This window comes from Pseudonaja textilis, chromosome 5 (assembly GCF_049901715.1).
Source record: "Pseudonaja textilis isolate UNSWEBS1 chromosome 5, rPseTex1.2, whole genome shotgun sequence".
NCBI lineage: Eukaryota > Metazoa > Chordata > Lepidosauria > Squamata > Elapidae > Pseudonaja > Pseudonaja textilis.
The window spans coordinates 72,174,482-72,190,259 of record NC_141994.1 but is presented as its reverse complement, the minus strand read 5'-3'; the positions used below and the strand labels follow the sequence as shown (position 1 = coordinate 72,190,259).

Here is a 15,778-nt window from a genome sequence, read left to right as displayed (position 1 = left end):
TTTTTAGGACAGATGAAACACCATCCCTAAGCGAGAAACCATTGTGTATATTTTTCAGTTTCTCTCCTTGGGTTTGTCTCGGGGAAGGCATAAAACGAGAGAACATTTTGTTGGAAAAGGCACATGTAAATATAGATAGATGATAGATGAAGATATAGATAGGGATAGATAGATAGATAGATAGACAGACAGACAGACAGACAGACAGATGAAAGAGAGAGAGAGATGGATAAATAGAGATAGAGATAGAGATATAGAGAGAAAGAAATAGCGGTAGATAGATGGATGGATAGATAGATAGATGAAAGATAGATAGATAGATAGATAGATAGATAGATAGATAGATAGATAGACAGACAGACAGACAGACAGACAGACAGATGATAAATAAATAGATGATAGATGATAGATAGGTAGATAGATAGACAGACAGACAGACAGACAGACAGACAGACAGATGATAAATAAATAGATGATAGATGATAGATAGGTAGATAGATGAGATGATAGATAGATAGATGATAGATAGATGATAGATAGAAGATAGATAGATGATAGGTGATAGATGATAAATAGATAGATAAATGATAGGTGTTAGATAGATAGATCAGATGATAGATAGATAGACAGACAGATAATAGATAGATAGGTAGATAGATAGATAGACAGACAGACAGATGATAGATAGATAGGTAGACAGACAGACAGACAGATGAGAGAGAAAGAGACAGATGGATAAATAGAGATAGAGATCGAGATATAGAGAGAAAGAAATAGCGATAGATAGATAGATATAGATAGATACATAGACAGCAGCCCCCACCTTTTAAGGTTTCATTTATGAATTCTGTGTCTTCACAGATAAAAGGCCGCTTCCAACTAATTAGCTCCCACAAGAAAGAGCCTGGCCAAGTTATTCTTCAAGGCTGCCCAAAACCCAGAGATAAGAAATAGTTTACAAGAGTTTTCAAATACTAACTATAATGCCCACGAGGCTGAGCTTCAGAGTGTCTTTGCCTTCTGCAAAGAACGCTTCTTCAAACCTGGCTTTTATCCTCTTGAGGGAGGGGCTGTTACCTTGCAGCCTTTCTCCTGAGTCGCCTGTGTGCTCCTGGAACTGCTCTCTCCTACAAGCAATCCTGCGCACACACGCGCTTGGCACAGGCTCCTCGGGAACCTCCTCATCGCTGCTGCCAGCCCCCACAATCTCTGAAGGCAGCCGTCCACTCCCTGATGGTCCTGGCCCCTCATCTGAGTCCTCGCTCTCCTCCACCGTCCGCATCTGCTTCCGGCTAACCACAACACAGAGAGGTGGAGAGAGAGAGAGAGAGAGAGAGAGAGAGAAATAATGTTTTGCATCTTGGAATTATGCTCTTTTCCCTTCGATCTGGCAGACAAACACCTACCTGTTTAATACCGTAAAAGGGATATATAAAAAGCCGTCTCCAAAGCCTTTTATTTAAAAGCAGATTAATATTTCTTTTTTTATTGAAAGAAAAAAAAGAAATGAAACATCGTCGTAACGACGACTCGAACAAGTGGGCTGCTGCCTTTAACGTTTCACCGAAGCTTTCCTTTGTTTAGCCTAGTGGCCATGAGTTCTTCAGGTTAACCGTGCATTTAATCAGTTTCTATATTGTTGCATTTCAATTTCAATTTCACTGTTCACTGACCATTGCCTTATTTCATCTTCGCATAAAGGAGGCCCTCTAAGCCGGAATGTTTGTCGTGTCTCTGCACTTCAGGATTTGTTCTGTGTGTAAGGGTGTTTTGTTAGTTTCCTGGTAACGGGCTCAGAAAAGAAAGATATTCATGAATGAAGGGAAACATACGTGGTAATGTTGTAAAATTCCAATCTGGGTCAGTCACAGGGACAAGGTTTATTCTCCCAAGCTTTCGGACTTCTGCTGGAGCCCGTCTTCAGGAAACTTCTCACTACTTTATTTACTATATTGGCAAAAAAAATCAGAAAATAAAATACAAGCTGAATAGTCAGGACCTTGTTGATGATCCAAACTCTGTCAAGGACCTTGGAGTTCTCATCTCTAATTATCTAAGTGCTAGAGCCCACTGTAACTACATAGCCAAAAAGGCATTAAGAGTTGTTAACCTAATCCTACGTAGCTTTTTCTCTGGTAATATTACTAGAGCATACAAAACATTTGCTAGACCCATGCTTGAATACAGCTCATCAGTCTGGAACCCACATTACGTATCTGATATTAACACAGTTGAGAAAGTCCAGTAATATTTCACAAGAAGAGTTCTCCACTCCTCTACTCGTTGAAGGATACCTTATGTTACCAGACTAGAAATTCTAGACCTAGAAAACCTTGAATTACGCCGTCTTCGGTCTGATCTAAGTATGGTATATAAAATCATACATTGCAATGTCCTACCTGTCAATGAATACTTCAGCTTCAACCATAACAACACAAGAGCAAACAATAGATACAAACTCAAGGTTAATTGCACCAAACTTGATTGCAGGAAATACGACTTCAGCAACAGAGTGGTCAATGTCTGAAATACTCTACCTGACTCTGTGGTTTCTTCCCCAAACCCCAAAAACCTTTAACCTTAGACTGTCTACTATTGACCTCACCCCTTTCCTAAGAGGTCTGTAGGGGGCGTGCATAAGCGTACCAACGTGCCTACCGTCCCTGTCCTGTTGTTTCTTTTTATTTTTCTTATATGTATCCATTTCATGTATTCATAACTATGTTTATACTTATACCTGTTATCTTATAATTGCTTGACAAATAAAATAAATAAATACCGGAATACAGATATTCCTCCACATACAACAGTTCACTTAATGACCAAAGTTATAAACGGCACTGACACACATTGTTCTTGTGGTAGGAAAACCTCTGGCTTCTAGAGCATACAAATTCATGCCTTGAAAACATTAGGACTAACCTCTTGGTGTGTCTTTCAAGAACACCCCTTACCCCTTAATTTGTATCCTAACACTCAAGAATTCTTTCTTTGTTCCGCCCGTTCAGCTCAATCTGGTCTAAAACCCTTAAAACAGCCAATTAGGAACTATTAGGTGTCCGCTATTGATAACATAGGAGGCAGGAGCGCTTAAGACAAGAGAACAGTAGAAAATTGAGGCATGAAATGCGGGAGCCTTTGATTTGATTCTCCCCCACGGGGCAAAAATGGAATTGCAAAATGGCTAAAATAGTTCTAAAGTATGACTCTTCAGCTTTCTTCCAGTTTGGTATTACCTTCTTGATTTCCAAACAGTTTAAAATGTTGAACTGAAGAAACCCTATGACCTGGCGCCAGGCTGTTTATGCAGTCAGCCTGTCTCTCTGTCTCTGTCTCTGTCTCTGTCTCTGTCTCTGTCTCTATCTATCTATCTATCTATCTATCTATCTATCTATCTATCTATCTATCTATCTATCTATCTATCTATCTATCATCTATCTATCATCTATCTATCATCTATCATCTATCTATCTATCTATCTATCTATCTATCTATCTATCTCTATCTCTATCTATCTATCTATCTATCTATCTATCTATCTATCTATCTATCTATCTATCTATCTATCTATCTATCTATCTATCTATCTATCTATCTGTCTGTCTGTCTGTCTATCTATCTATCTATCTATCTATCTATCTATCTATCCATCCATATCTATCCAGTGGTGGATTAAGGCTCACTGCTGCCCTAAGCACTGACAAATCTTGGTGCCCCCACCTTTGACATAATGTACAAACGAACCCAAGCTTAGACTACATAAAAGTTTTTGTGGTAGCCCCTTTGGGCCTGGTGCCCTAATCACGTGCCTAGTCTGCTTAATGGTTAATTCACCACTCTATCTATCTCCTATCTATCTACATACCTGGTACCTACCTACCTACCTACCCATCCTATCTACTTATCTACCAACCTACCTATCTACTTATCTACCAACCTACCGATCTACATACCTACTACTTATGGAGTTGTGGTGATGCAGTGGTTAGAATGCAGTACTGCCAGGAGTTCAATCCTGACCTCCTCCAGGTTGACTCAGCCTTCCGTCCTTCCAAGGTCTGTGAAATGAGGGCCCAGATTGTTTTGGGGGGTGGGGACGGACAATGTGCTGACTCTGTAAACCACTTAGAGAGGTCTGTAAAAGCACTGTGAAGCAGTATATAAATATAAGTGCTACTGCTAAGTAAGGAGGGAGAGAGGGAGGAAGGAAGGAAGGACCGTGGTGACCCAGTGGTGAGAATGCAGTATTGCAGGCTAATTCTGCCGACTGCCAGCGGTTTGATTATCACTGGCTCAAGGTTGGCTCAGCCTTCCATCCCCCCGAGGGTTGGTTGGAGGCAATATGCTGGCTCTGGGCTGCCAGTACTGTTTTTATATTTCAACATTTTATTGTGCAACCCTACTCCCCGCCCCCTGACTCTCTCTTCGATTGAGAAATGTGGGGAAAAAAATCAATATTTTACTAAATTCATCCAATTTTAATTCCATGGAGCCCTGGGTCCTGGATTTTGGGTGCATTCTGTAAGTTAGTCCGTTTGTGATATTTTGGTTCAAAAAATGGTTGCCCTATGAAGCATCATTTGGCCCATTTCAAGGTTACAGACTGAGATGAACTTAACTTAATAAACCAACCCTAGTGGGAATTGCCAGTGAAGCCCTAACAGAAACTGGAGTACATAGAAAGACTTTATCCTTTCCCCTGCAAGCATCTGGTTAAGCTTTTAAACCATTTGTCTGAAACGGTATATAGGGTCTCCCGCCCTGAGCAGGGGGTTGGACTAGAAGACCTCCAAGGTCCCTTCCAACTCGGCTATTCTCCTATATCTCTTATATCTGTTAAGCTGGAACAGTTGCACCTCTTCACTTGTAGGCTCCGCAAACGGCAGACAATCTGGGCCATTCGTCTTTTCTCTGGCGCGTCTTGCAGGCTGCCAGAAACGTTCCTCCGATTCTGATTAATTGCGGCTTAACTTTCAATGGTATCGGGGTTTCTCCTGCTATTTCAACCCAGCCAATGTTTAAATTCTACCGGTCTCTCAAAGGATGATGAAAGCCCTCTTATCTTGCCTTAGGAACATCTGGCTGTGTCCTTCCAGTTGATGGGATCCTATTTATTGTCGGGGTCGGATCTCTGTGTCTATTTTAATATCAAGGGGACAGCAGCAGCACTAATCTCAAGACCGGGAGGGCTGGGCAGCTCATATTGTCTCTTTTGTTTTAGAATAGAATCATAACTTTATTGCCCCTTTTGTTTCCCCAGTGCCGTTGTAACTTTGAACAGTCACTAAATGGACTGCTGTAAGTCGAGCACTACCCGTCCTTTCATTCCCGGGAATTGTTGTCTGATAGGGCAAAAATGGATGGAATATGATGACACAGCAGAAATCCCGTAAAAATTGAAGATGGAGGAAGGTTCAGAGTTTACTTATACCTGTAGAGGGGAGAGGTATAGAAATTCATACAGAATGTAGGTTTGTTCGTTTGTTTGTAGCGTCCCTTTATGATTTTTTCAAATCGCTTAAGGTGGTGAACATATTCAACACGGCTTCCTCCTCCTAGTTTTCCCTCACAACAACAACAACCCTGTGAGGTGAGTTGGGCTGAGACAGGGACTGTCCCCAAAATCACCCAACTGGCTTTCATGCTGAAGATAGGACTAGAACTCACAGTCTCCAGGTGATTGGCGCAAGCCCCCCAGCTGGCTCTCTTGCCTAAGGTGGTACTAGAACTCACCATCTCCTGGTGAGTGTCCCAAAATCACCCAGCTGGATTTCATGCCAAAAGCAGGACTAGAACTCACCATCTCCTGGTGATTGTCTCAAAGTCACCCAGCTGGATTTTCTGCCTAAGGCAGGACTGGAACTCACCATCTCCTGGTGATTGTCTCAAAGTCACCCAGCTGGATTTTCTGCCTAAGGCGGGACTGGAACTCACCATCTCCTGGTGATTGTCTCAAAGTCACCCAGCTGGATTTTCTGCCTAAGGCGGGACTGGAACTCACCATCTCCTGGTGATTGTCTCAAAGTCACCAACTGGATTTTCTGCCTAAGGCGGGACTAGAACTCACCATCTCCTAGTGATTGGCCCTAAATCACCTAACCAGCTTTCACTCCTAAAATAGTACTAGAACTCACCATCTCCTGGTGATTGTCCCCAAATCACCCAGCTGGATTTCATGCCAAAAGCAGGACTAGAACTCACCATCTCCTAGTGATTGTCTCAAAGTCACCCAGCTAGATTTTCTGCCTAAGGTGAGACTGGAATTCACCGTCTCCTGGTGATTGTCCCCAAATCACCCAGCCAGCTTTCACTTCTAAGACAGTACTAGAACTCCTTGTCTCCTGGGGATGGTCCCAAAAATCACCTAGCTGGCTTTTATGCCGAAGGTGGGAGTGCAATTCATCATTCTCTCTCTTTCTATCCTGGTCCTTTAACCGCCAGAGCAAACACTGCCGCTCTGGAGAAGATCTGAGTATAATTGACAAAGGTTAATACTAATCTGGACAGCGCCAAAGGCCAACAACAGCCCAACACCCAAATCCAGCTGCCAGCTTACTCCCATAGTTCCGCGCGTCAACAAATAATGCTGACCGTAGTAAAAAAATCTCCTTATGCATTTATGGAGGTAAAATCCACTCGCAGAAGAAAAAGCGTGGCTTCAGCCAACGAAATTAGCCATACGGTATAATTTCTCAAGGGAAATAACTCTGATATGATGACAGTGTCAAGGTAATGTTCAAACCAGGTTAGCCTCTTGGGGAAATGATGATTGCTCTGGCAACTATGGAAAACGTAAAGCTTCCATTCGCAGGGAGGTTCTCTATGCCTTTTGCTCCGTTCCTCCCAAAGGATGCCGCCCGCCGTGTATACCTGGCGTCAGATTGTGCCCGCCGGTAAAGTCACAACCGGACTTTAGGGAACGAGGCGGTATCGGTTTTTAGATTCCTCCTTTGACGTGCCTCAGCCAGTGCTGGGTTTTGGCTGTGAGAGGTTGTCAAACGGGCCACAGCTCATTTTTCACAACTGTCTCGCTTCGCGATGGAAATTCGGGCCTCGGTTGTGGTTGTAAGTCGAGGACTTGCCCCGTATGGGGATGATACGCAGATCTTAGTTTCTTTTACAACTAGGAGGAATTGGGGCAGAGTGAGGAAATGGAAGTAGCTAAGGAAACAGAAGTTGGATTTTGGGGGGAGTTTTCGAGTTTGTCAGTAGCTTTGTGACGGATGATAATTAAGCAGAGAGATTCTTGGCAACCTGCTAAATTAATACATTGGTTGTGTTTCTTTTTATATATATACTTGCAATTGCATCTTAAGTATTTTCATCTATTTGGAATTAAGACTGACTTGCAGGCGAGAAAGCTGAATCTAGCGTCCTCGTTTAAACCTTACCACTTATTTATTAGATTTTTTTTATCCCGCCTTTATTATTTTTTAATAAATAACTCATGATGAAAAACATATCTAATGCTTTTTTTTCTCCTCCTATTTTTTCACTCCTAGTGCGGGACTACCAACTCATTTTCTCCTGGTGATTGGTCCAAAGTAATCCAGCCAGTTTTCACTCCTAAAGCGGGACTAGAACTCACTGTCCCCTGGTGTTATTCATACAGTTGTTGATACAGGGAGTGGATTCTTACTGGAACGTTTAAATGTTCAAACTGGGATGGCAAATTGTGCCTGTCCAAACATTTAGACTTGAGTCAGATGAAATTTTTCACATTGAAACTTACTTATTTGGATTGATTTGCCGGCTTCGAAACACAGACAAATAACTGAATCGATGTAGATGCAAATCAAATCGATTTTCAAGGGCGTGAAACTGATTTGCAACACCCAAGTATTTGCAGAGACCTAGTTCCTGTGTTAGATTCCATTTTTTCCCCCAACAGGTTTTAACTCCCTGCGCAGAATAGAACTGATTTCCTGTTAGAATTGCTGGAAATTACTGCTTGTCCATTTCTTTGTATTAAGGTGCTTTTTATTTTATTTCTTTTTTTCTTTTTTTAAATTTAAATTTAATTTTTAATTTCACCCCCGCCCCTTGTACTTCAAAAATCACTTATTTTTAAACACTTGGATATCTTGGTGACATCTTGACCTCTTGCATTCTTTTGCTGAAATGAAGTCTACACATTCTGTGACTTGTACACAAACACACACACACACGCACACAAAACAGACAGCAGACAGACACGCTCACAAACACAAACACACACTTCCTGCTAAAGCCAAACATGAAGCCTACAGAAGAGACACGGCTGCCATTTGTCAGAAATGGCGTAGTAGGGTCTCTTGCTTGGTCGGGGGTGGTGGTGGACTAGATGACCTATAAGGGCCCTTTCCACTCTGTTAATCTGTCTAGGTGCCAGAGGAGGAACAAACTTGAGTAGCACCTATTTTTTTAATTTTTTTAAAGCGTGTCGGCGTAGATCCTTTTTATTGCCATTTTTCATTTTAACATTGATATCATTTAAGGGGGCTGGAGAATTGCAGAATAACTTTCAAGCCCCACCCCACCCCCCCCACCCCCCAAAAACCCCTGGGTTTTCCAAAAAGCGTTTTATTAAAAAAAGGAGAGAGTAAACCTTGTTAAAGAGTTCTTGTTTAGGAATAAAGGCCAACGCTCAGCTAATTGAATACACGGTCATTTTGCTACGGCTAATTAATATTTATTGGGAACCCTGCCTTGCGGCCAAATTAATCTTAACGCCAGTGTGCCCGTCCGCGGTGAATTCCCCGGCTGGCATGTTTGTGCGTAAAAGGTTGCGGTGATTTCTCAACTGAAGGTGTTGCAAGATTTGTGTCAGCCCTTAGGAGACAGGCCACGTGTGAATCCCAAAGTGATGGATAACGAAGCGTCTTGTAGGATGGGGTTGCAGGACCCAAATTTTGCAACCCTGAATCTTGCCACTCCTTTACACACACACACACACACACACACACACACACACACCGCTTTCATCCTAAAGCAGGGCTCTCCATATTTGGCAACTTGGATTGACTGTCTGGGGAATTCTGGGAGTTGAAGTCCAGGAGTGTCAAATGTTTACGAAGCTTTTCAGTCCTCCAGGTTGTGTTTGGCCCAAAGGGGCTTTTTTTTTGTGCAAGAGGCAACTGGACTTTCTTGGTTTTTCTTGGAAGACGTTTCGCTTCTCATCCAAGAAGCTTCTTCAGCTCTGACTGGGATGGTGGGGAAGATCGTCGTTGGGAAATCCACTGCGATCACCCAAGACACAAAAGCAACAAAGTCACAAAAGTAGATAAAAGTCCCTTGAATTCCTCCAACTTGGCCCCCAATGTCCAGTTATCATCGGCTGGAGAAAAAACTCTCCCAAGAACAGTCTTTAAAGGGAAGAAATTCTGTCCGAACCCAAAGTACATATAGATTATAGATAAAAACCAACACAAACCATGTTGCAGCAATTAATCAGACAGGGCAGGATAAGGAATTGCAGACTTCCACAAGATAATGAAATACACACAGTTGGGAGAATGCCAGAATTCAATAAGACTTGAAAAAGATAATGCAGGCTTTGCTTCCAGCAAGGTGCTGTGCGCAAACGCCCTTTTTAAATCCTGTTTTCCCAGATGCAGCTGATGAAGGGGATCAGGGCCCTTTTCTCCCCCGTAATCCACATTGCTCCCTTCTCCGTTGCTCCCTGCATGCCCTGGGATGCAGAGGGGGTGGGCCTGGGTCTTCCTCTGACTGCCCAGCCGGACTGTGCCCTTCCCCAGTTTCCTCCACATCCACCAGAGCCACACTCCCACTCCCTGTCAGCTGTTCAACCTCTCCCTCGGAATCAGATTTCAACCGGTGCATGACAAGGACTGTGGTGGGAGAGTCTTTGGTGCTCTCTGAGGTTGGTTGTTTTCTTGCAGACGTTTCCTGGCTCAACTAGAGAACATCTTCAGTGCTAGAAGCAATGTTAGAAGCCAACTCCGCTCAATTCTAGCACTGATAATGTTCCCTAGCTGGGCCATGAAACGTCTGCAAGAAAACCACCAACCTCAGAGAGCACCATGGCTGGCTGGGGAATTCTGGGAGTTGGAATTCCACAAGTCTTCAAGTTGCCAACTTTGGAGATCCTTTGGTCTCTAGACCAGGCATGGGCAACTATGGTACCTTCACAGTCTGTGGACTTCAACTCCCAGAATTCCTGAGCAATGGAATTTCTGGCTCAATATGGCCGTTCGTTGAGGATTGTTTGGAATTTTTGTTTTATGGTTTGGAGTTTTATTAAAAAGTGGCAAGGCACAAATGTCAGATGAGGTCATATGCATAGACATTTTAAAGTGTGGGGACAACTGTACAAAATTGTGTGTGTGATTGTGTGTAAAACTCCTATTTCTTAATGTCTTCATGAATCATCTGGAGCAGGGGTCTCCAACCTTGGCAACTTCAAGACTTGTGGACTTCAACTTCGCTCAGTTCTAGCACTGATGATGTTCCCTAGTTGGGTCATGAAATGTTTGCAAGAAAACAACCAAACTCAGAGAGCACCACTCTCTCTCCCTTCCTCCCCTTCTCCCTTTCTCTATCTTTCCTTTTCTCTCCCTCTCCCCATTCCCCTCCCTTCCTCCCTTCCTCCTTCCTCCCTCCTCCCTCTCTCTCTTCCTCCCTTCTCCTCTCTCTCCCCATCTCCCTTTCCCCATCTCCCTTTCTTTCTCTCCATTCCTCCCCTCCCCCTTTCTCTATCTCCCCTTTTCTCTCCCTCTCCCCTTCCCCTCCTCCTCCTCCTTCCCTCCCTCCCTCTCTCTCCCCTCTCTCTTCCTCCCTTCTCCCTCTCTCTTTCCCTTCCTCCCTTTCTCTCTCCTTCCTCCCCATCTCCCTTTCTCTCTCCCCTTCCTCTCCCTCTCCCCTTTCTCCTTCTCCTTCTCTCCTTCCCTTCCCTCTCCTCCTCCTCTCTTCCTCCCTTCTCCCTCTCCCTTCCCATCTCCCTTTCTCTCTCTCCCTTCCTCCCTTTCTCCATCTCCCTTTCTGTCTCCCTCTCCTCCCTCCCCTCCTCCTCCTCTCCTTCCTCCCTCTCTCTCCTCTCTCTTCCCTTCTCCTCTCTCTTTCCCCATCTCCTTCCTCCCTCTCCCTCTCCTCCTTCCTTCCTTCCTCCTCCCTCCCTCTCTCCCTCAGTCCTTCTCACACCGTCTCTCTCTCTCTCTCTCTCTCTCTCTCTCTCTCTTTGCTGTGTGTGTGTGTGTGTTATCTTAAGGACTGTCTTTACTTTCCTACCTTCTGGCCCAGAATGCTGGTCTGTGGGTTGCTCTGGCTGCAGACCTCTCCGTCTATTTGTATAACGATCGGCCTCTTTCCTTTGACTGGTTCCGCCACGGTGAGTTCATTCACTTGCTGTCTTTGGGGGTTGGTTTTTTTTAATTTTTTTATGACACCCTGGAAACTGCTTTTAATTGATCTGTTCAAGTCCCGCAAAGGGTCTGGCTTAGGACCACCACCACCCCTTGCACTTCCCGTGTGCCACTTACAATGCACCCGCGACCTTTCCCTCCCTCCTTCCCTCTCTCTTTGGCGTGCATTTCATCAACTCACATTTCCGAGGCTGAATATTGAAAGCTCCAACAGCTTTTTGTGGCTTTTCCCTTTTTAGCTCGTTTCCGCTTCGCTGGCTTCTCAAACTGTAGCTATCTCGGGGCAAAAGTCTTGAGGAGAAAACCCGGCCTTCGCATTAATCTCCAAGCGGGAAGTCTCAACTCCGCAGCTGCCAAGGATGGCATCGTTTGAAAGAGAGAGAGAAAAAAATAAGTAGAAGAGGATATTTGTAGCCCAGGGTTGGACTGCAGGGCCTTTAACTGCTCTCTGAGCTTGGTGGAGAGGGGTTTGTGGAGAGAAGAAGGGAGGAGGAGGAGGAGGAGGAGATGGACTGTAGGGTCCTTGGTGCTCTCTGAGCTGGGTGGCTTCTTTGCAGACATTGCATGACCCAACTAGGTAACATCATCAGTGCTAGAAAAGAGGAGGAGGAGGAGGATGGACTGTAGGGTCCTTGGTGCTCTCTGAGCTTGGTGGCTTCTTTGCAGACATTGCATGACCCAACTAGGTAACATCATCAGTGCTAGAAGAGAGGAGGAGGAGAGAGACTGTAGGGTCCTTGGTGCCCTCTGAGCTGGGTGGCTTCTTTGCAGACATTGCATGACCCAACTAGGTAACATCATCAGTGCTAGAAGAGAGGAGGAGGAGGAGGAGGAGGAGGAGGAGGAGGAGGAGGAGGAGGAGGAGGAGATGGACTGTAGGGTCCTTGGTGCTCTCTGAGCTTGGTGGCTTCTTTGCAGACATTGCATGACCCAACTAGGTAACATCATCAGTGCTAGAAGAGAGGAGGAGGAGGAGATGGACTGTAGGGTCCTTGGTGCCCTCTGAGCTGGGTGGCTTCTTTGCAGACATTGCATGACCCAACTAGGTAACATCATCCGTGCTAGAAGAGGAGGAGGAGGAGGAGGAGGAAAGGAGGAGGAGGAGGAGGAGGAGGAGGAGCAAGAAATGGACTGTAGGGTCCTTGGTGCCCTCTGAGCTTGGTGGCTTCTTTGCAGACATTGCATGACCCAACTAGGTAACATCATCAGTGCTAGAAGAGAGGAGGAGGACGAGGAGGACTATAGGGTCCTTGGTGCCCTCTGAGCTGGGTGGCTTCTTTGCAGACATTGCATGACCCAACTAGGTAACATCATCCGTGCTAGAAGAGAGGAGGAGGAGGAGGAGGACTATAGGGTCCTTGGTGCCCTCTGAGCTTGGTGGCTTCTTTGCAGACATTGCATGACCCAGCTAGGAAACATCATCAGTGCTAAAAGGGAATGGGGTTAGTGGAGAGAAGAAGGGAGGAGGAGGAGGAGGAGGAGGAAGCAAACAACTGTAGATCCAGGGTTGATCCAGGTCTTTACTGCTCTCTGAGCTGGGTGGTTTTCTTGCAGACGTTTCATGACCCAACTAGGTAACTTCATCAGTGCTAGAAAAGAGAGGAGGAGGAGGAGGAGGAGGGGGAGGAGGAGGAGGAGGAGAAGGAGAAGAAGAAGAAGAAGAAGAAGAAGAAGAAGAAGAAGAAGAAGAAGAAGAAGAAGAAGAAGAAGAAGAAGAAGAAGAAGAAGAAGAAGAAGAAGAAGAAGAAGAAGAAGAAGAAGAAGAAGAAGAAGAAGAAGAAGAAGAAGAAGAAGAAGAAGAAGAAGAAGAAGAAGAAGAAGAAGAACAACAACAACAACAACAACAACAACAACTGTGGGACCAGGGTTGAACTGCAGAGTCTTTACTGTTCTCTGAGCTTGGTGGGTTTCTTGCAGACGTCTCATGACCCATCTAGGTCACATTATCGGTGCTAGAAAGGAGTGGAATTTGATGCAACATATATTATACTCTATACAACATAGCAGCCCACTCCCACCAGCACTGGTAACGCAAGCCCCTTGTGTAGAAACACAAAGCAAACCCCTTTCCCTTCTAACACTGATGATGTTACCTAGATGGGTAATGAGACGTCTGCAGGAAAATAACCGAGCTCACAGCCTTCATCGCCACATCTTCCTCTCCCCACATCCTTCCAAATTGATGATGTTACCTAGATGAGAAACGAGATGTTTGCAAGACGATTTGAAAGGATCGTGACTCGTCTTGACTTCCGAACTGTGGAATAGTGAACGAACATTAGTTGATGGTTATTAGCCCTGATCTTTATTTTCAATTTCACTCAGATTACTCCTCATTTTTCCAAAATAGATAAATGCATACGATACTTTTTTTATTTCAGATTCTCAATAATAGCATATAGATTCCTTCTTTGACTTCTGTGGCCTCTTCTCTTAATCCAGGGATGGGCAGCTATGGCCCCCCTTACGACTTGTGGACTTCAACTCCCAGAGTTCCTGAGCTGGCTCAGGAATTCTGGGAGTTGAAGTCCACAGGTGGCAAAGAGGCCATATTCGCTCATCCTCCTGTATTAATCTGTATATAGGAGTTTATCAGCCATGAAAGTTTCTACTAAACTTGTTTTGGGTCATATTTAATCTTTAAGATGTACGTCAGTTTCAAAACTCAGCACCCTCCATGGCCTTTCTTTCTCTAAAATATTTTATAATTTTCACTGTTGTTCATAGGCTTTTAGTCTATGGCTATTGAATTAATAAATAAAAATGTAAACATATACACATACACGTACACACATATCTCTGTCTGTCTGTCTATCTATCTATCTATCTATCGGTGGATGGATGGATGGATGGATGGATCAATAGATAGATATAAAGATAGAAATAGATAGACAGAGTAGGTAGAAAGGTAGGTAGGTAGTAGATGGGAAGATAGGTGGTTATGTGTGTGTGTGTGTGTGTGTGTGTGTGTGTGTATGTATGTATGTATGTATGTATGTATGTATGTATGTATGTATGTATGTATATGGCATACAGCTTTGTTCGGGTATTTTCCCATGTCATTGTAGTTGTGCTTTTAAAGTTGTAGCAACGTTTCAGCAACTTTAAAAGCACAACTACAATGACGTGGGAAAATACCCGAACAAAGCTGAATGCCATACATGTAAGTACCCGCGAAAACTTAAGAAAATATATATAGAAAACAAATATACACACACACACACAGAGACAGAGAGAGAGAGAGAAATTTAGACAACATTGCCAACATCTTATGAGGTTTGGCAGTCCAAAGCACACCCTTCTTTGTTTTCACCCCAAATTTCATAACATCTCAGCGTTTTCTTAGTAATTATTTTGTGTTGTGTATGTGAATCTGTGTCCCTGCCTTTTTTTTTCCTGTCCCCAAAGATCAACGGAGGCCCATTACACAGCAGGACTTTAAGTCATTCTAGCAGCTCATTCAGGGATTAAATGTGATTTCGAGCAAGAAGCTCCACAAATTTTTTTTGGGGGGGAGGGGGGGAATGTACCTTTTATTGTGAGAGGTCTTGTTTGTGTAACACTTTCGTTTTATACCTAACTTGTCGTAGAGTGTAAACTGACGGCTTTGTGTTCTGCATTTATTTGCATGCTTCCAGGAAATGGAATGCAAGGTAAGAAGTCGAAATTGGGAGCAAATGGGATTTTTGTTGTCATCGTTGTTCAGTTGCTGAGTTGTGTGTTCAGTCCTTTGTGGCCCCCTGGATCACAGCATACGAGGGTCCCCATTCTCCAGGGTCTCCCAGAGTTTGGATAGATCCATATTCACTGCATTTGTGACCCTATCTAAGCATCCCCTGTGCCGTCCGCTTCTCGTTTTGGCCTCCCGTCTTTCCCAACATGGCCAAAGCATTTTTGAGCTTCCGCTTCAGGGTAGACGGCCAGGGTTGATATCCTTTAGGATCGGCTGATTGGATCTGCTTGCAGCCCAAGGGACTCTCAAAAAGAATTTTCTCGAAGCCTCACGATTCAAAAGCCTCAATTCTTCAGTGCTCAGACTTCCTTATAATCCAACTTTCACAGCCGTACGTTAGTAAAAAGAATATGGAAGGAAGGAAGAAAGAAAGGATGGAGGGAAGAGAGAGGGAGGAAGAAGAAAGGATGGATGGAAGAGGGAGAGAGGAAGAAGAAGAAGGATGGATGGAAGAGGGAGAGGAAGAGGGAGGGAGGAAGAAGAAAGGATGGATGGAAGAGGAGAAAGGAAGGAAGAGGGAAGAGGAAGGAAGGAAGGAGAGGGAAAGAAAGGAAAGAAAGAAAGGAAAGAAAAAGAAAGAAAGAAAGAAAAAGAAAGAAAAGAAGAAGAAAGAAATAAAGAGAGAAGGAAGGAAGGAAGGAAGGAAGGAAGAAAGAAACAGAAAGAAAGAAAGAAAGAAAGAAAG

General features: G+C 44.1%; 1 protein-coding gene and 1 long non-coding RNA gene across 4 annotated transcripts in view; one reads left to right on the top strand and one right to left on the bottom strand.

Moving 5' to 3' along the window:
• Positions 1–15,778, top strand: part of CHCHD3 (coiled-coil-helix-coiled-coil-helix domain containing 3) — a 212,663-nt gene that overhangs the window by 115,066 nt on the left and 81,819 nt on the right. Inside the window, exon 5 of one of the 3 annotated variants that reach the window (XM_087935352.1) lies at positions 14,999–15,013. The exons of the other annotated variants lie outside the window; for them this stretch is intronic. Within the exon in view, the coding sequence (XP_087791478.1) occupies positions 14,999–15,013 (15 nt within the window). The remainder of the gene's footprint in view (positions 1–14,998; positions 15,014–15,778) is intronic. 3 annotated transcript variants of the gene reach the window in all.
• Positions 1,641–11,273, bottom strand: LOC148125695 (uncharacterized). Its single transcript, XR_015743951.1, has 3 exons — positions 11,227–11,273; positions 1,833–1,947; positions 1,641–1,753 (listed from the first exon to the last, which is right to left on the bottom strand). It is a non-coding gene; the product is annotated as an uncharacterized LOC148125695 (long non-coding RNA).